This window comes from Rhagoletis pomonella, unplaced genomic scaffold (assembly GCF_013731165.1).
Source record: "Rhagoletis pomonella isolate Grant_MI unplaced genomic scaffold, Rhpom_1.0 Rhpom_scaffold_00002, whole genome shotgun sequence".
In the NCBI taxonomy this organism is placed as follows: domain Eukaryota; kingdom Metazoa; phylum Arthropoda; class Insecta; order Diptera; family Tephritidae; genus Rhagoletis; species Rhagoletis pomonella.
This window is the reverse complement of record NW_023458556.1, coordinates 66,258,606-66,278,354: the sequence shown is the minus strand read 5'-3', so window position 1 is coordinate 66,278,354 and position 19,749 is coordinate 66,258,606. Positions and strand designations below refer to the sequence as shown.

The 19,749-nt window shown below is 35.1% G+C and overlaps 2 protein-coding genes across 3 annotated transcripts; both read right to left on the bottom strand.

Moving 5' to 3' along the window:
• Window positions 1-271: 271 nt before the first annotated feature.
• LOC118733994 (regucalcin-like) lies at window positions 272-18,159 on the bottom strand. 2 transcript variants are annotated; one of them, XM_036463662.1, is made up of 4 exons: window positions 18,084-18,159; window positions 1,112-1,697; window positions 628-766; window positions 272-568 (listed from the first exon to the last, which is right to left on the bottom strand). In XM_036463662.1, exons 2-4 carry the CDS (start codon window positions 1,695-1,697, stop codon window positions 376-378), a joined length of 918 nt encoding a protein of 305 aa, XP_036319555.1. In that variant the 5' UTR covers window positions 18,084-18,159; the 3' UTR covers window positions 272-375. The 2 variants fall into 2 exon arrangements, with proteins under 2 accessions (XP_036319555.1, XP_036319554.1); XM_036463661.1 differs by lacking the exon at window positions 18,084-18,159 and adding an exon at window positions 7,822-7,896.
• LOC118733993 (regucalcin-like) lies at window positions 13,118-18,159 on the bottom strand. The gene is made up of 4 exons (XM_036463660.1): window positions 18,084-18,159; window positions 13,991-14,576; window positions 13,529-13,667; window positions 13,118-13,461 (listed from the first exon to the last, which is right to left on the bottom strand). The coding sequence occupies exons 2-4, from the start codon at window positions 14,574-14,576 to the stop codon at window positions 13,269-13,271; spliced, it is 918 nt and encodes a 305-aa protein (XP_036319553.1). The 5' UTR covers window positions 18,084-18,159; the 3' UTR covers window positions 13,118-13,268.
• Window positions 18,160-19,749: the final 1,590 nt, after the last annotated feature.

Below are 19,749 nucleotides of genomic sequence, written 5' to 3'. Positions count from 1 at the left end.
TCAGAATTTGATTGAAGAACGCCCAGCTGCCGATTCAAAAACGCCCTATCTACATTTTCAATGTATTTTCGTCCGAGATAGGGCGATCTTCAACCAAATTCTGAGATAAGCCTATCAATAAAATTCTGAAATAGGGCATTCTTTAGTCAAATTATGAAGTAGGGCGTTATTGAAAAGTTCTCTGAGATATGGCGTTTTCGAACTGGCTGCCATCGATTTACTCCAACCGGAGCTTAAAGAAGTTTCATTTCAAAAAAATTAGACGGCTATATAAAAGGATTAAACCGATTGTCATTTATTTATATATAATCAAGGTAATATCTTGCGCACAGTTGCATGCCTTTTCTTATGTACATACATAGGTACTATTTATAATTAAAGTTGAACCTTTGACATTGGCAAACCTTTGGCGCCTAAGCCTGTAATCTTGTAGGTTGTACCCGCCGGTGCAGGTTGTTCAAATTTAGCCGATGTTGTTACGTACAATATATCGAGATTCGGACCACCCCAGGCGGCTGAAGTAATCTGCTTGCAAGGGAACTTAATTTCCAGAAGAACTTTGCCGGTGCTGCAAACCAAACAAATTTAATATTGAAACTCAAATATTCTCAAAAGTGATAAATTCACCTTGGATTGATCTTGTATATGGTGTGACCATTAAATGTTGCGACATAAAGATTTCCCTCACTGTCAATGGTCAAACCATCAGGCAGCAAATTATCCTTAGGGTTTGATTTGCGTAAATTGAAAACAACTTTTGGTTTACCTAAACAAATATAAAAAAATATTTTTGATAAACTGCATTTACATACATATCGTCGTTTAAAGCACAAAACCGCGTATCAAGATAATGCAAAACCCCGTATGTGCGGTTGCATAAATTATTTTGTAGCGAGTAAAAACACTCATATTTCAAAATCGTTATCTCTTTTATAAAGCCATCGCATTTCTGGCTAGTAAATTCCAGGACGAATGGATAAGAATTGAGCCAAGAGCTTCGGTGATCAAATCCAATTTTTGGCAAAAAAATGTCAGATTTGCAGAACGACGATACGCGGTTTTGTACTTCAAAAAACGATATGTATTTAGGATTAGTGTCTGGCGGTCTTACTTGGTACACCAGTATCAAAGTCATAGTTGTACTCCTTCACTTCATAATCGGTGGTGTCAATGTAGTAGAATTTCTTCGATTTCTCGTTCCAAGCCAAACCGTTGGAAATGCCGACATCGCTCTTCACCACAGAAACTTTGCCACCTTTTTCGTACTTGTACAACTCGCCCCAACGATCCTTGAATTCATCGCCTACATAACGCATTGTTCCAGCAAAGAGGCGACCACGTGGATCAGCTTTGCCATCGTTGAAACGGTTAACAACGTATTGCTCATCGGGTTGGACTTCAAAGAGTACACGATCTACTTTGCTTGTTTCAGAGATACCATCCCAGGAGACGACAACCACACGACGTCCATCTCCAACGACAAACTTGTCGTTCTGACCTTCGATTGGTACAACGAACGCGGCAAGATCCACACCCTCGATTTTGCTATGGTACACCTTATCCTCCTGGTAGTCGTAGCGCAGCAATTTGCCAGCTTCAATGTCTACGTAATAAAGGCTCTGCTTCTCAACATCCCAGTGGGGACCTTCACCGAGGTGGGCATACGAATTGGGCAATGGTTCGATTTTGTATGACATCTATGGAAGGAAATATTAATGAAAATAAAAATATCAGTAGGCAAAGTTTATATTAAATCAAATTGAATTTAATGCAAAATATTTATTTATATTCGTTCATACGGCTGTGCATACGCACATATGTATGTACATAAATACAAATGTATGTACATATGTATGCATCGGGTGATCTAAAACAAATGGCCCTATTGGAAGACTGAGTATATGCATAACTATTGCTAATAAGAAAAGTACGTCAGCCTTAATAATAATAATATCCCAGTCCGCATGACGTACGCAACCAGTATTTTAAATTTTTGCGCCGAGTCACGATAGGCAGGAGTTTGTTAAGTGTCGAGATCTAAAACTGTTCAGCTACAGAACTAAATTCATCAGCCGATTTTATGTCTTTATTTTAATGATTCATCCATTGAGAGAGGACAATATCGATTTCTTAATGCTGAAAAGCGGATCTGATATGTCGAACGTGCTGGAATGAGAGCTAAAATCCTGGCATAAGCAACGGAGTGGGTCGTGCAATTCAAAATTAGTTTTACAAGCTTTCAGAAATAGGGGGCAAAACTGTCTTGATACCCGGGAGGGAACATTAAGGCTAACTTCGCCAAGAAGAAGCGGACATGAAATTGAGCCTGTTAGTAATTTAACTATACAAATTGTACCAAGCATTTGCCTGCGGCTGGAAAGTGTAGGAAGATTAATAAGTTTTAATCGGCTCGTATAAGGAGGAAGGTTATATTGAGAATCACAACGGAAATTTCTTAATAAAGCAAAAAGTAGGAATTGTTTTTGAATTTATTCTATCTTGTCTGAGTAAATTTGATACCTTGGATTCCAATCCACCGAACCGTATTCCAGAATTGGCCTAACTAATGTTGTAAACAGGGTTTTAGTGATATAAGGGTCGCAAAACTCTTTTGACCATCGTTTCACAAAAGCAAGTACACCTTTAGCCTAGTTGACTGTCACATTAATATGAAGATTAACATTAAGCTTAGGATCCATTGTGATACCAAGGTCCACAAAATTGTATACCTGTTCCAGGTTATGGTTACCTATTGTATAAGAAGCGGGATGAACAGCTCTTCGCGAGAAGCTCATTACTTTACATTTCTTAAGATTTAGAGGTATAAGATTTACTTGACACCAGTAAGCCATGCTGTCTAAGTCTGATTGTAGCAAAGACCTTTCTTTAATTGAAACGTACGATTTATAAAGCTTTACATCATCTGCATACATTGAATTTTTCGGAAAATTGTATATCTGTAGAAATATCGTTTATAAAAAGCAAGAGCAGAACCGGGCCTAGGTGGCTACCTTGAGGGACTCCTGAAGTAACATCAATGACGTCAGAGATAGTATTTTTAAACATTACCCTTTGTGATCTATCATAGAGGTATGAAGAGATCCAACGTAGAAAATTAGGTGGAAGACCAAGAAGATCAAGATTGTAGATGAGCAACGAGTGGCATACTTTGTCAAATGCTTTACTGAAGTCAGTATATATAACATCAACAGTTTTGCTTTCACTAAATGCTTTTGAGATATAGGATGTTAATTCAAGTAAATTTGTAGAAGTTGATTTGCCCTTGCAAAATCCATGTTGACTATATGAAATGCTAGAAGAGATAGAATGCGTCAACTGATTTGTTATAATTGCTTCAAATAATTTAGGAATTGCAAAAAGCTTAGCTATTCCCCGGTAGTTCTCCACTGAAGATCTGCTACCGCTTTTATGTAACGGGGTTATGAACGATTCCTTCCATATAGTTGGAAAAACGCCCTCTTTAAGAGATAAATTAAATGTCGCAGAATAATACAGTTTACAATGAACCAATGAAAGTTATCAAAATACGGGCAGTATTTGCCAAAATAATATCGAGTACTTCATTTCAATACTAACAAAACTGTATCACCTTTATTTCTTTTTTAACCGACTTCCAAAAAAGGAGGAGGTTATCAGTTCGTCGGAATATTTGTTTTTTATATATATTTTTTATGTGTACGTCAACCGATTTCTATAATTCAGCAAAAAAAAACCGACTTAAAATATATATATATATAAATATATTTCATGATCCAATGATCAGATCTAAACCAGATTAATATGGGACCACCTCTGAGATAATACCTTTCCGATGCTAAAGGAATTATCGAAATCGGTTGACGTGGTCCAAAGTTATGTTTACGTGTATTTTGTACGCATTAAGCGTATTTTATTTTATTTTTTAACAAAATAAAACGCGTTTAATAATTTCACTACCCCTCTTCAACAAAGTAAACAAGCAAACAAATAAAATGGCTGTAATGGTGAACAGAAAGTTGTAACCAGATGTTCGAAAATTAAATACACTAAAATGAAGGGATGTTCGACAATCTACTTTTGTTTCGTAATGATCTCGATAACATTAGGGAATAAATGAGTATTTTTATAAAAAATTTTAATTTGAAATTTGGTACACTGATTACTCTTATTCTTCGCCAACACAGAAAGGATAATTCTACTTAGTGAGGTTTATAATCCCTAAGCGAGGACGAAGGCCGCCCATGCGATTTTTTATTACCAATTTTCTCCTGCGACGCTTTTTCATGTGTAAATGAAATTTCTTAATAAAAAACGCGCGACTTTTTGTTTATTATTCAGACATCTGGTAGCACCAACATCTGTGTTCATTTACAATCCTTGTATGTAATTGATGAAATTTGTATGGTGAATTTTGCAATTTTAACGTATTACCTAAAAACTATAAGCCTCCGCACATAGGGGTATTTGACCGATTTATGCGGCCAAAATTATTTTTATGAATATTTCAACTCGAAATGTTTAGAAAAGACGTGTTGTGACATATAAAATTGTAAACTAAAATAGAAGGGGGACGTCCAATTATTCCATCAAAACAAAGAATATAAAGTTGCTTAATGTTTGACATCTATATACTCCATGTTACCGTGGTTAGGGACATGATATCGAACAGAAAGTATCGATATGGTACTCATTTAAAGTATCGCTTTAAAAATATCGGGTACCCATTAATATCGGAATAAAAAGACTCGATATTCCAAATATCGATACCAAAATCCAAAAAAATTTATCTGAATATAGGTCTCGTATATAGGCCGCTGTGGTGTAATGGTTAGAAGTGTGCAAAGCTTGAAAATGAAAAACAGCTTCCCATTAAAACAAAATCGCCGTTCAAAGTCGACATAAAACTGTAGGGACACCTTTTGTGCCACAACATTACTAGCCCGAACACAATGCAAACGACGAGCTACGGACCACAGCTGTCAAATTATTTTAACACGTACTTTTATGTAGATAATTATTTTGGCGACGACCGGGCTTAGCGACGACTGTGGTTGTGGCCAGATTAGATCTATATCTACTTTTACAGCAACAGATAAGGTTCTTCCTCTTCTTTTATGTCAAAGCGTTTAGATAATGAAGGTAACAAATTGGAAGCTGTGACCCGTAGCTCGTCGTTTTCCATGTATTCAGAACTTAAGGCGCACGCGACAAATCGGAGGAGAATCTCGGTCAAACACTAACATATTGTGTAACAATACGTAGAGATTGAGGTGTTGACTTAAAACACCGAAGTCGCGGGTTCAAATTCCACCACATGCAATCCAAACTATATTACAAATTTCTGCTCTTTAAAGCCCAATTTATATCGGGAAGAATTGTTAATAACATTATCCTTGTAATGTGAGTTTATGACATTCGATACGATAATAGGGTTCTGGTACTCGATTCTAAAAAATAACGTTTTAAAACTATCGAGTAGAAAATATCGGTATCGAATGCCAAAAGTATCGATATGGTATCGTATCGTATCGTATCGAAATTCGTGTCCCTAACCGTGGTCCGATTTACGTGTTCGTATCGGCGGGTAGAAGGTGTATATCTGGGTTAAAACATTAACAGAGTTACCACCTGTTAAAAAAATTTTGCTCAATTAGTTAAATGAATTGCTGCAATACGGGTATCAATGGAAATGAGTTTGAAAACGCTTTATCTCTAAGCAACCTTCCAGGGTTTCCACTGGCTTAAAAAATCCAATTCAACTGTAACTTAGGGAATTAGATAATTGAAATATGTATCACAGTATCGGAGTTTTCAACGTATTGCTGTTCCATACCAAGGTTATTAAGTGCACCGAGTCTGGCAGAAATTGATAAATCGGTTACCGATTTATGTATACATTTGTGGTCATAAGCGGGCGGCGCCACGCCCATTATCCTAAAAAATTATTATAATCTAATTTAATGCTAAGAGGTTATTGAAGAATCGATTTTGATTGAATAAGCTTCAGTAGTTACTGATTTATCGCAGTTTTCGTGTTTCTGTAAATATAACGGTAATAATGGGAAGTGGACGTGGTTACAGCCCGATTTCAAGGATTTTTTGCAGATATGTTAGATATAGTCCAAACAAAGCTCATACCAAGTTTGGTACGGATTGGTGAAGCGGATACTGATGTACAGCATTTCATCATAAGTGGGCAGGGCCTTTCCCATTTTCCAAAAATTTCTTAATAATCCTATTATGTTCGAAAATTTTACTTCACATACCAATTTTCAACAATTTGGATATAATATTTACCGAAATATCGTAGATTTATCTAAATTTGTATTTATCTAAATTTAAACGCTTGTATACCCAAAACTTTCTTTAATCATCACTTATGCAACACCAATGTAAAGGAAAGGGAAACAAATGCTTATTCCGAAATACATAACATAGTTGGGTTCGCCTAACATTCCCCCAGATTTCTAGAAACAGGACAGTTATTTTTTTAACTAAATGGATTCATATTCTGTTTATATAAAAAGTTTAATTTTAGTATTAAAATAGATCTAAAGTAGTGTTACTATATACTAGTTGCGTTTTTAGATTTTTCTTTAATACATTTTCTAAGTAAAGAAATACCACTTGTCTGCCATTTTCTGCGGGCAATCCTTTCACGCTACATTAGCCAAATTTCTAAGCTTTCAATTGAACAAAGAATAATAACGCGATCTCTCCCGGGGATACAACAAATTCCTTAATATTCGCAAAAATTAACATTTAAATTGAACTTTTGCTTGATAAAATTATTTAAAAAAAATTTACGCTCAAATGCACTATTACCTTCTGTTTGCGGATCCATCACTACTTTTTAAGAATACAATGCAGAAATCAAAATATTAACTTAAAACCGTCACGATCTTTCTAGGGCGCGAAAATTTATTTATAAGCAGCGTTAGAATATTCTGTTTCCGGTCAACGGTGAGCGTTCGCTGTGCAAGTTAGAAAAGTGAGGGGGACTGGGAAATGTTATTTGGAATGTTCTCTATCGAATATGATAATTTTTTAAGCTTCCTTAAAAATTTTGTCAAATTGGTTAATGGCCGCCTAAATCGGTCAAATACCCGTATGTGCTCCGGCAGGTGGGGTCTTCAATTTTAAAATCAGAAAAAGCTCCTCTAACCGCTCTCATTTTTGGTTTTTTTCATATTTGGACCGATTTTAAGGAAAATTTTCCCTAATTATTTTTCAAAACATGATGTTACAAAATAAAAAATCGTGGTGCGCTTTACAATCCAATAGAGCATTGATAGAACTTCACCGGTACAGAGTGAGAACCACTGGTGCTCGCTTAACAAACAGTCTCTTCTGTGCTGGTTTTGAACAAGTTCATTTTATTGCAGAAAACTACCAATACAGAGAGTATGCTGTGAGCAATACAAACACACACTTGCTCCGTAAACTACGTTGCATAGTTCTCAAAATGCTAATTGCATTGCTGCCACAATTGAAATAAATCGATTAGAGCGAGTTTAATTGTTTTCTAAGTAGTTACGCGGAAAAAAATTAACCGGCATTGATCGTAGCTCTCACGAGTATTAAATTTATGACATAGATATTACTTCAGTCAGGCACTACCTGCACTAAAACTTGAAAGCATTTTTCGTACACTCGGCTTATAATGTCACAAACCCATTAAGTAATATTTAAATAAAGAAGTATGTAGTTAACTACTTTGCCACAGTTTAATTACTTTTAATCACTCAAAAATTGTGTTTGTACTTAAGTATTTTACTTTGTAGCAAATAAAACTTCTAAAATATTTTCATATATTCGTACCTTTGCTAGAATATTGTTGCTCTTTCAGACTAACGAAAACAAGCACGCAATGAGAGACGCGTATAAAAGAAAACTGAAAGTCAATGGGAAGAGCAGATCTTTTTATAGGCGATTTGGCGGCAAAATGTTCTTGTTCACGCTACACACAATCAGTGTTGCCGCGACATCATGAAAAAATGTATCGTAAAAAAAAACAAAAACTTTAGCAAATGTATCAAATATATCACTGCCCAGCCAGCAAGAAAACGTACATTTTACGAACATTATGTTTTACGAGGGATTCTCGTATCGCCAAAAAGTTAGAGAAAAGCTCGTAAACGATAAAACAAAAAAAATATAATAGAAAGAGGCTTGTAGTAATTTGTCAGCACAAGAAAAAATTTTAGTTTTGTTGACAATTTTTCTTCAATCACAATATTTTAAAAGTAAGTAGTTTGTTAAATATTCATTTTAAGAAAATTATTAAGTATGTGATTTATTGGCAGACTGGTGCAAACGAAAAGGACGATCTACCACTTTCTTTTGTAATTAAACTTCTTGTAAGTAGGTACTACATATGTAATTCAAAAATACAAATTAATTTAACGAGTTTTGCAATTCTTTCACAGGCTGCGCGGAGCAACACTAAAGGATTTAAACGTTTAATTCCCCTATAGCGCTATTGGTTTGGCAACGACTGCGGCAATAAGAAGTACGGATAATAAAATTATTTATTACCACTTTTTACTTAATTAAATTTTCCGATGTCCAACGGAGTTTAATCTTTCACTTTATTTTCTTAGGTGCTTTTCGTCAAAAATTTAACTTCGACGAAGAAGTTTTTATTACCGTTTCAAAGAAGCACTTCCAATATGCACACGACCGGCAAAAAAAATTTGCAGCCTATCGACAAAAAAGATAAAAAATAAATTCAGCTACTTTATAACATATATTAAACCCCTCTTATTTAATTGTTAATTTGTTAATAGATAGTTTGTTAATATTTATTTATCTGAAAATATCTTCACATATATGTACAGTGCCGGGAAAAAATATTGGCACAGAGAATTTTTCGCCATGAATGCAAAGTTTTTTATTCTGATTTCTTCTCTAAATGTTTTTTATAAAAATATAGTTAGTATGAAGTTCTACTTTCAAATAAGCTTTTTTAGAAAAATTCTAAGTATGCAGTTTTATAGCCCATTTAATTTTAGTATAATAAAGTGCACGCTTGAATAGCTAGAAAACCTCTTTGTTTTTTTGGCAATTTTTTATACGCAGTTTCTTCCATACAAAAACAAAAAAAATGTCGCACATAATTTGCATGGAAGAGACTGCGTGAAAAAATTGCCAAAAATCAACGCGGTTTTCTAGCAACTTCAAGCTTGCACTATGTTATACTAAAATATAATGGGATATAAAACTGCATACTTAGAATTTTTCTCAAAAATCTATTTCTCAACTATAATTTAAAAAAAAAATGTGCGAAAAGAAATTCAAGTAAAAAACTTTGCATACATTGCGAAAAATTCTCTGTGCCAATACTTTGATCCGGCACTATAAATATTTATTCCATTCAATAAAAGAACTACAATAATTTGAATTAATTAATTACCTTTATTTTTAGCATTCAAAAACAGTAGATAAAGCAGTGTAAAAAAACGCTTTTTTAACGTAAATTAATCGTTTACGAGACTCGTTTACAATTAAAAAACGGACGTAAAAATATTCGCATACGAATGCTTTTTCGATCCGTTTACGACTGTTCGTAGGCGATGCACAATTTAAAGCGAAAAAGTGCTCGAAAAAGAGTCGTAAACGGCTATCATAAACGATTTATAATCCGGTTTTTCTTCGAGAAAATATCCAGTTACGAGCTTGTTTACGATGATTTTGCTGGCTGGGTAATTTATTTTTTCAAGTATCAAAGTATCAAGTTAGAAAAAACTTAAAAAAGTGCTATTTGGTTTTATACCTTTGCTTTTTATTATTGTCAGTAACCAAAAAATCATGTCATGCACATTCATACACATATGTAAACGAGAAAGATCTTAACAACTTCACAGGCAAGAAAAAAATAACCAAAATTGGTTAAAAGTAACCAAAACGGCAACACTGATTCTTCCTTTTTACGTTACGTTTACGTTCATTACCTTGGAAAGATTGATTCTACGTTTGGTATCCACGCTGACATTATTATCGGTGTTACTGCTGGTTCCCAAGTAAACGAAGTACTCTTCTTTCTCGAAATTATAGGTGACAGGTAATAAGATCAACGGAAATAAGGCCAATTGACTTTATTTCGCACCAGGGTGGGTACCTTTTCAAAAGCGAAATAAAATCCATTGACATTATTGCTTTTTCAAACATTAAATTTGCTTAGCTTCGCGGCGGCCCGCGTACCCCGCGCGATGGATAACCAATACAGACATCGCGGCGCAAGGCAACATTTTTAAGTACTGTCAAAGATTTGGCGTATAGTGGATTTGCGAGGTCTAAAGTCACACTGATAAGGCCCAATCAGTTCGTTAACGGTGGGCTTCAGTTTTTCACACAATATGCTCGATAAGAATTTGTAACCTATGATTATAAGGCTGTATCCGCTGTAGTTGGTTTAAATGGCGGGGTCGGCTTTCTTGTGGATTGGGCAGAGTACACTTAAATTCCAGTCGTCGGAACCGTGTTCATCTTATCAGCTACTCACCACCGTACTTGAATAGCTCAGCTGACAGGCTCTGACCCCCAGCAACCTTGTTGTTTTTCAGCCGCGTAATTGCTATTCGTACCTCGTCATACTGAGGCAATGAAATATCGACTCCGTCATCATCGACTGGGGGATCAAGTTCGTCTTCTCCACAACTTTCAGTGCTGCTACCATTCAATAACATGGAAAAGTGTTCCCTCCATAGTTCAAGCACGTTCTGGGCATTGGTTTCTAGGTCGCCATGGTGGTTCTTACATGAGTTCGCCATGGTGGTAAGTCGCCTTACTCTCTGGTTAAATTTTTGGGAATTTTCCCTGTCGGCCAGTATTTCAAGCGCTTCGCACTCCCGAATTTCGGCCTCTCTCTTCTTATTACGGCTTTCCTTTGATCCTTCCATCTGTCATAAATGGTTGCACCCGATCGCAGCGGGTGTAGGCGGCATCTTTTTTCTATGCAGATTCTTGACACTCCCCATCCACCAGTTGTTCTTTCGGGCTCACCGAAATCCAACTACTTCTCGGCGACGGTACGCAATGAGCGGGAAATATGGTTCCACTGCTCGCATATCTTGGAGAGTGCTCTCAGAGAGCAGGTGCGAGATTCGAGTGGCGCATGTATTGGCCAGCTGTTATGATTGCAGCTTTTTGGCGTTTAGCTTTCCTTGCATTGTTGGGCGCAAATTTTTTGCTTCACAGAGGTGGATGCATATCTTGGCTGCAACAAGACGTACGCACGTCTTAAACACTGGAAGCGTGTCTTCCGTCTTTTTGACCTGGAGCTGTGCATACTACCCAGGCGAAGTCGATCAGCCTCAGTCCATTATCGGACGTTTCGTCGTGGAGGCTGGATTTTCCGGCAGTGGCGTTAAATATCCCTTCCTTGCCCACCCGGGCATGTAAAGGGGGATCTTATCCGAGGCTTTGTTTCTTTTCTTCATTGAAAGTAGGTTCCCAAACCCAGCGCACAACCCACAGCTGGAAGGGAGGAGGTGGTTTCTTAACCGGTTACACGTTTATATAGCGAGCCGCTCCTACTGGTGAACAGTCGATTCACACTTTAGTGAGCCCTCTAACTGAGTATACCGTAATGGTCTTACCGAAGCTCCCTTCTTTTCTGCCGTGACCCAAGGCTCTACTCGGATTGGTTACTGCATCTCGAACATGGGTTGCTCTAGTTGCCCATAGTGCATGAACGAGGGGAGGGGAGTGGAGCCGTGCGCCTGTAACTGCATACCATGACCAACGACTGTACCACATTGCACTCCAAGCCCTTTAATTCAATATCTGAATTTTGAAACTCGAACTGCATACCTGTGCAGATCTGATGATATTAAAAAAAAAACCTTCACGTATTTTATAATTATTTTTCTCCATAATAATGAACGGTTATTTTAACCTTATCTCAATCTTCATATCGAACTTAATCTTAATAAAAATCTTAATATTAATATCGACCAACCAACCCCGTCATCAATACCTTCTTCTGGAATTAGAGCCCAACGAGTATGTCGTTTTTACGTTATGGCTGAGTGGAAGATCGACCTATCTGACAGCCAGTTCGAAAACGCCCTATCTCAGAAAATTTTTCAACAATGCCCTATTTCAGAACTTTATTGAAAACACCCTATCTCAGAATTTGATTGAAGAACGGCCTATCTCAGCTGCCGATTCAAAAACGCCCTAGCTAAGCACATTTTCAATGTATTTTCGTTTGAGATAGCGCGTTCTTCAACCAAATTCTGAGATAGGCTGTTTTTCAATAAAATTCTGAAATATCGCGTTCTTTAGTAAAATTATGAAGTAGGGCGTTATTGAAAAATTTTCTGAGATATGGCGTTTTCGAATTGGCTGCCATCGATTTACTCCAACCGGAACTTAAAGAAGTTTCATTTCAAAAAAATTAGACGGCTATATAAAAGGATTATACCGATTTTTATTTATTTATATATAATCAAGGTAATATCTTGCGCACAGCTGCATGCCTTTTCTTATGTACATACATAGGTACTATTTGTAATTAAAGTTGAACCTTTGACATTGGCAAACCTTTGGCGCCTAAGCCTGTAATCTTGTAGGTTGTACCCGCCGGTGCCGGTTGATCAAATTTAGCCGATGTTGTTACGTACAATATATCGAGATTCGGACCACCCCAGGCGGCTGAAGTAATCTGCTTGCAAGGGAACTTAACTCCTATATATATATTTAGTACTTTAATGCCGTTTTCAAAAACCAAACGGTACAATATTTACGTGGAAAAACAGTAAAACTTAGTTAAACTTTAATAATCCGGAATCACTACTTTATTATATCTGTAATGTATAGGTCCGCCTTAAGGCGGACTATATACTATAGCCTCCAGAGGGTAAATTTGGCTTCAAAATGAATTTCTGAAATAAAAGCTATGTTGGTTGATACAAAATTTATCTCCTCATAAAAAATTTAAATCATGCATTAGATTTATATAATTTTTATCTTCCCCCCCCCCCACCACACTAGTCTCCAATCTTTACTTGTGAATTGCATAAATTGACTTTCTTATTTCATAGATATATAGTGGCACGGCTTATACATAAATTTCGTCATTGGGATAGGAAGGAATTTAGCAAATGCTGAATGTATTTTCTTATGCATTGTGTGACGTTTATTTACATATTATAACCGAACGAATATCAATTACACAGTGAGATTGCTTAATGTAGATATATACAAGCACGTTATAGAATACTTATATATCTATACAAATGTATTTATGTATTTAAGTGCTCTTAAAGTTGAACTTTTGACATGGGCAAACCCTTGGCTCTTAAGCCAGTAATCTTGTAAGTGGTGCCAGCCGGTGCAGGTTGATCAAATTTAGCTGACGTCGTCACATACAATATATCCAGATTTGGACCTCCCCAGGCAGCTGAAGTAATTTGCTTGGTAGGGAATTTTATTTCCAGAAGAACTTTGCCGGTGCTACAAACCAAACAAATTGAATATAGAAACCGAAATTTGTTTACACATTTCAACTAAATGAACTCACCTTGGATTGATCTTGTAAATGGTGTGACCATTAAATGTCGCAACATAAAGATTGCCCTCACTGTCAATTGTCAAACCATCAGGCAGCAAATTATCCTTAGGGTTTGATTTGCGTAAATTGAAAACGACTTTTGGTTTACCTAAACAAATATAAAATAAACAAGTAATTCTTAAGCAAAAACAAAAAAACGACTTCATATCGCACATCTTCTTCGAAAAAAAATTATATAGATATTTTTCATAAATCAATTCGTTGGATTTACGATACATATCTCTAATTAATGCAAATATTATTTTTTTTCATCATTATGTTCTTTAGCTATAAAGCTACTGTTGTAACTGTTTTTGTATTAATTGCGTTAAATCTGTACCATCTACAAACAGTTATATTTTCGGATCGGACTTTTGAGGTGTGACTCTTTTCAAGATGTTGATATGTAGTACGAGTGTGAGAGGGCCTTACTTGGTACACCAGCATCAAAGTCATAGTCGTACTCCTTCACTTCATAATCGGTGGTGTCAATGAAGTAGAACTTCTTCGATTGCTCGTTCCAAGCTAAACCGTTGGAAATGCCGACATCGCTCTTCACCACAGAAACTTTGCCACCTTTTTCGTACTTGTATAACTCGCCCCAACGATCCTTGAATTCATCGCCTACATAACGCATTGTTCCAGCAAAGAGGCGACCGCGTGGATCAGCTTTGCCATCGTTGAAACGGTTAACAACGTATTGCTCATCGGGTTGGACTTCAAAGAGTACGCGATCTACTTTGCTTGTTTCAGAGATACCATCCCAGGAGACGACAACCACACGACGTCCATCTCCAACGACAAACTTGTCGTTCTGACCTTCGATTGGCACAACGAACGAGGCAAGCTCCACACCCTCGATTTTGCTGTGGTACACCTTATCTTCTTGGTAGTCGTAGCGCAGCAATTTGCCAGCTTCAATGTCTACGTAATAAAGGCTCTGCTTCTCAATATCCCAGTGGGGACCTTCACCGAGGTGGGCATACGAATTGGGCAATGGTTCAATTTTGTATGACATCTATGGAAGGAAATAGTAATGAAAATAAAAATATCAGTAGGCAAAGTTTATATTAAATCAAATTGAATTTAATGCAAAATATTTATTTATATTCGTTCATACGGCTGTGCATACGCACATATGTATGTACATAAATACAAATGTATGACATATGTAAGCATTAGGTGATCTAAAACAAATGGCCCTATTGGAAGATTGAATATATACATAACTATTGCTAATAAGAAAAATACGTCAACGTTAATGTCGCAGAATAATAGAATTTACAATGAACCCATGAAGGTTACCAACATACGGGAATATACTATGACCTTCCGCAACAACCATATTAAATGCAGTATTTTCCAAAACAATATCGAGTACTTCATTTCAATACTAACAAAAATGTATCACCTCTATTTCTTTTTAACCGACTTCCAAAAAAGGGAGGAGGTTATCAGTTCGTCGGAATATTTTTTTAATATTTTCTTTATGTATGTTACCGCATAACTTTGGACCACGTCAACCGATTTCGATAATTCAGCAAAAAAAACCGACTTAAAAAAAAAATATATATATATATATATATATTTCATGATCCAATGATCGGAGCTAAACCAGATTAATATGGGACCACCTCTGAGATACTACCTTTCCGATGCAAAAGGAATTATCGAAATCGGTTGACGTGGTCCAAAGTTGTGTTCACGTGTATTTTGTTCGCATTAAGTGTATTTTAATTTATTTTTTAACAAAATAAAACGCGTTTAATAATTTCACTACCCCTCTTCAATAAAGTAAACAAGCAAACAAATAAAATGGCTGTAATGGTGAACAGAAAGGTGCAACCAGATGTTCGAAAATTAAATACACTAAAATGAAGGGATGTTCGACAATCTACTTTTGTTTCGTAATGATCTCGATTACATTAGGGAATAAATGAGTATTTTTATTAAAAATTTGAATTTGAGATATGGTACACTGGTTACTCTTATTCTTCGCTAACACCGAAAAGATAATTCTACTTAGTGAGGTTTATAATCCTTAAGCGAGGACGAAGGCCGCCCACGCGATTTTTTATTACCAATTTTCGCCCTCGACGCTTTTTCATGTGTAAGTGAAAATTCTTAATAAAAATTCTGACATACTATGTTTTCATAAATAAATAAATTATTCCATCAAAACCAAGAAAATAAAGTTGCTTAACGTTTGACCTCGATATACTCCATGTTACCGTGGTCCGATTGTAGGAACACGCATATTTAAGTGTTCGTATCGGCGGGGAGAAGGTGTATATCTGGGTTAAAACATTAACATAGTTACCACCTGTTAAAAAACTTTGCTCAATTAGTTAAATGAATTGCTGCAATACGGATATCAATGGAAATGGGTTTGAAAACGCTTTATCTCTAAGCAACCTCCCAGGGTTTCCACTTGGTTTAAAAAATCAAATTTTTAATTTAGGGAATTAGATAATTCAAATATGTATCACAGTATGGGTAAGAAAATGTAATAAAACTACATTTTTGTAATAATAACAGTAATAAAAGAACAGTATTATTTATTGTTAAGGAATGTAATATGTATTAACTTGGAGTAAATTAGAGTCCTCAATTACTGAAATATCGGAGTTTTCAACGTATTGCTTTTCTATACCAAGGTTATTAAGTGCACCAAGTCTGGTAAAATTATTATAATCCAATTTAATGCTAAGAGGTTATTCCAAGAATCGATTTCGAGTGAATTAGCTTCAGTAGTTACCGATTTATCGCAGTTTTCGTGTCTCCCTAAATTACCGTTATATGGGAAGTGGGCGTGGTTACAGCCCGATTTCAAGGATTTTTATCAGATATGTTAGACAGAGCCAATATATACCAATTCAATATGCCAAGTTTGGTACGGATTGGTGAAGCGGATACTGATATACAGCATTTCATCATAAGTGGGCGGGGCCACTCCCATTTTCCAAAAATTTCATAATAATCCTATTTTGTTCCAAAATTTTTCTCTATATACCAATCGTAGATTTATCTAAATTTGTATTTATCTAAATTTAAACGCTAAACATATTTCTTTAATCATCACTTATGCAACACCAATGTAAAGGAAAACAGATTTTTATACCGAAATACATAACATAGTTGGATTCGCCTAACATTTCCCCCGCAGATTTCTAAAAACAGGAGCGAAAGGTCCTAGAAAACATGACTTTCGACTATACATATCTTGAAAACTATTATTTTTTTAATTAAATGGATTCATATTCTGTTTCAGCGGCCTCAAATTTATATAAAAAGTTTAATTTTAGTATTAAAATAGATCTAAAGCAGTGTTACTATATACTAGCTGCGTTTTTAGATTTTTCTTTAATACATTTTCTAAGTCAAGAAATACCACTTGTCTGCCATTTTCTGCGGGCAATCTTTTCACGCTACATTAGCCAAATTTCTAAGCTTTCAATTGAACAAAGAATAATAATACAACAAATTCCTTAATATTCGCAAAAATTAACAAACAAAAAAATACTCCTTGAAAACCGCTATTTTCGTTACATTTAAATTGATAAAATTATTAAAAAAAAAATGTACGCTCATATGCACTATCTGCTGTTTGCGAATCCATCACTTATTTTTAAGAATACAATGCAGAAATCAAAATATTAACTTAAAACCGTCACGATCTTTCTAGGGAGCGAACATTTATTTATAAGCAGCGTTAGAATATTCTGTTTTCGGTCAACGGTGACCGTTCGCTGTGTGAGTTAGAAAAGTGAGGGGGAAATGTTATTTGGAATGTTCTCTATCGAATGTGATAATTTTTTAAGTTTCCTTAAAAATTTTGTCAATTTGGTTAATGGCCGCCTAAATCGTTCAAATACCCCTATGTGCTCCGGTAGGTGGGGTCTTCACTTTTAAACTTTTTGTTTTTTCATATTTGGGCCAATTTAAAAAAAAAATTTCCTTAATTATTTTTCAAAACATGATGTAAATAGAGCATTGATAAAACTTCACCGGTACAGAGTGAGAACCAGTGGTGCTCGCTGAACAGACAGTCTCTTCTGTGCCGGGTTTGAACCAGTTTATTTTATTGCAGAAAACTACCAATACAGAGAGTGTGCTGAGAGCAATAAATACACACACTCTGTAAACTACATTGCATAGTTCTCAAAATGCTAATTGCATTGCTACCACAATTGAAATAAGTAAATCGATTAGAGCGATTTTAGTTGTTTTCAAGCAGTTACGTGGAAAAAATTAACCGGCATTGATCGTAGCTCGTACGAGTATTAAACTTATGACATAGATATTACTTCAGGCACTACCTGCTCTAAAACTTGAAAGCATTTTTCGTACACTCGGCTTATAATGTCACAAATCCATTAAGTAATATTTAAATAAAGGAGTATCTAGTTAACTATTTTGCCACAGTTTAATTACTTTTAATCACTTAAAATTTGGGTTTGTGCTTAAGTATTTTACTTTGTAGCAAAAAAAAAGTTCTAAAATATTTATTTTCATATATTCGTACCTTTGCTCGAATATTGTTGCTCTTTCAGACTAACGAAAACAAACACACAGTGAGAGACGCGTATAAAAGAAAACTGAAAGTCAATGGGAAGAGCAAATCTTTTTATAGGCGATTTGGCGGCAAAATGTTCTTGTTCACGCTACACACAATCAGTGTTGCCGCGACATAATGAAAAAATGTATCGCCAAAAAAAAAAACAAAAAATTTATCAAATATATCACTATTTTTTTTTAAGTATCAAAGCATCAATTTAGAAAAAACTTAAAAAGATGCTATTTGGTTTTATGCCTTTGCTTTTTATTATTGTCAGTAGCTAAAAATCATGTCTTTCATACACATATATACAGACATATGTAAGTACATGAAGAAAAATATCTTAAATAAAGTGAGAGAAACTTGAATATAAATATATGTATTTGAAAACTATTAACTGTTGATCATTTACGTTGATTATCAAATTAAATATGTGATACTTCCATGTTAAACTCGTTGGAAATTATGTCAAAAAGATAAAACTACCTTCAGTGCGGCTTTATTTTGGCTATGAATACGCCCCGTTATATTCTCAACAGTTTGTTATTAAAGTCTATTTCTCTTTTATATTGATTAATTATATTATAGCAAAGTAAATTTAAAATGAATGCATAGTTAGTTTAAAGCATTTTTCATTAAGCTTCTTTGACCCTAAAACGTTTTATATTTTCGATAAAATTTTAAAAGCTGCCACTGCATACATATGTATATATTTTCTCTTTGTAATGTATCAAAATTTTTACTACGCGGAAAATTAAAGTATCTCGCGAAAATTTGCACAAACACGTATCACTTTTGAAGTGAATGGATCAACACGGCAACACTGCACACAATCTACTCACCATGCATAGATAATGCTTATGCACATACAAATGTATGTAAGTACATTTTTGATATTAAAAGCCGAAAATTTGCTTTCGTCTTCAATGTGAATGATTAGTAATTTATAAAAGAGATAAATATTTTGAAAAAAATAACTTTAATACGAGTATACTTTAGCCTAATCTAATATAAACGCACGCAGTCAAATTTACCGTTTAATTTCGGTTGGCCCCATACATAGGAGTTGTATGAACATAGGAAATTTTTCAAAAATAATTTTCGGCGTGCGTTAATATTATGTTGGCCTGTTATTCGAAATTATTATGTATATTAATAGATTTTCATAGTATCATTTGAAGTATTTAAAGTGATAATTTCCTATAATCACGGCCTAATCGTAAAATGTTAAGTCATCTAATAGGTCGATTATGGATAGCAATGCAACCTCAGTTGGTTTTGCCGATGGGCAACGCCACTGAAATGAAAATGTATATTATCAATAGCAAGTATAGTTAAGTACTATAAAATTGAAGATAATTGAATTTTGAAGTACCAGCAATCAGGTCTTGAGTGTAAATAACCTGGAGACAAAGTTGGAAAAATGAAATAAATTATCTCAATCTAAATTTCGGGTTGGCTTTCCAAAACGAAACCAATTGAGATTTCAGCGAAAGTATAAGGAATTTCGCCATGAAACTTGGTGAGGATGAATGACAACATAAATTGTTCACTCTCACAATATATTTGCTAATAGTATTTCAGCAATTTGTTGTTAAATAATGTCCACTATCAAATGTGTGCTGTCATACGT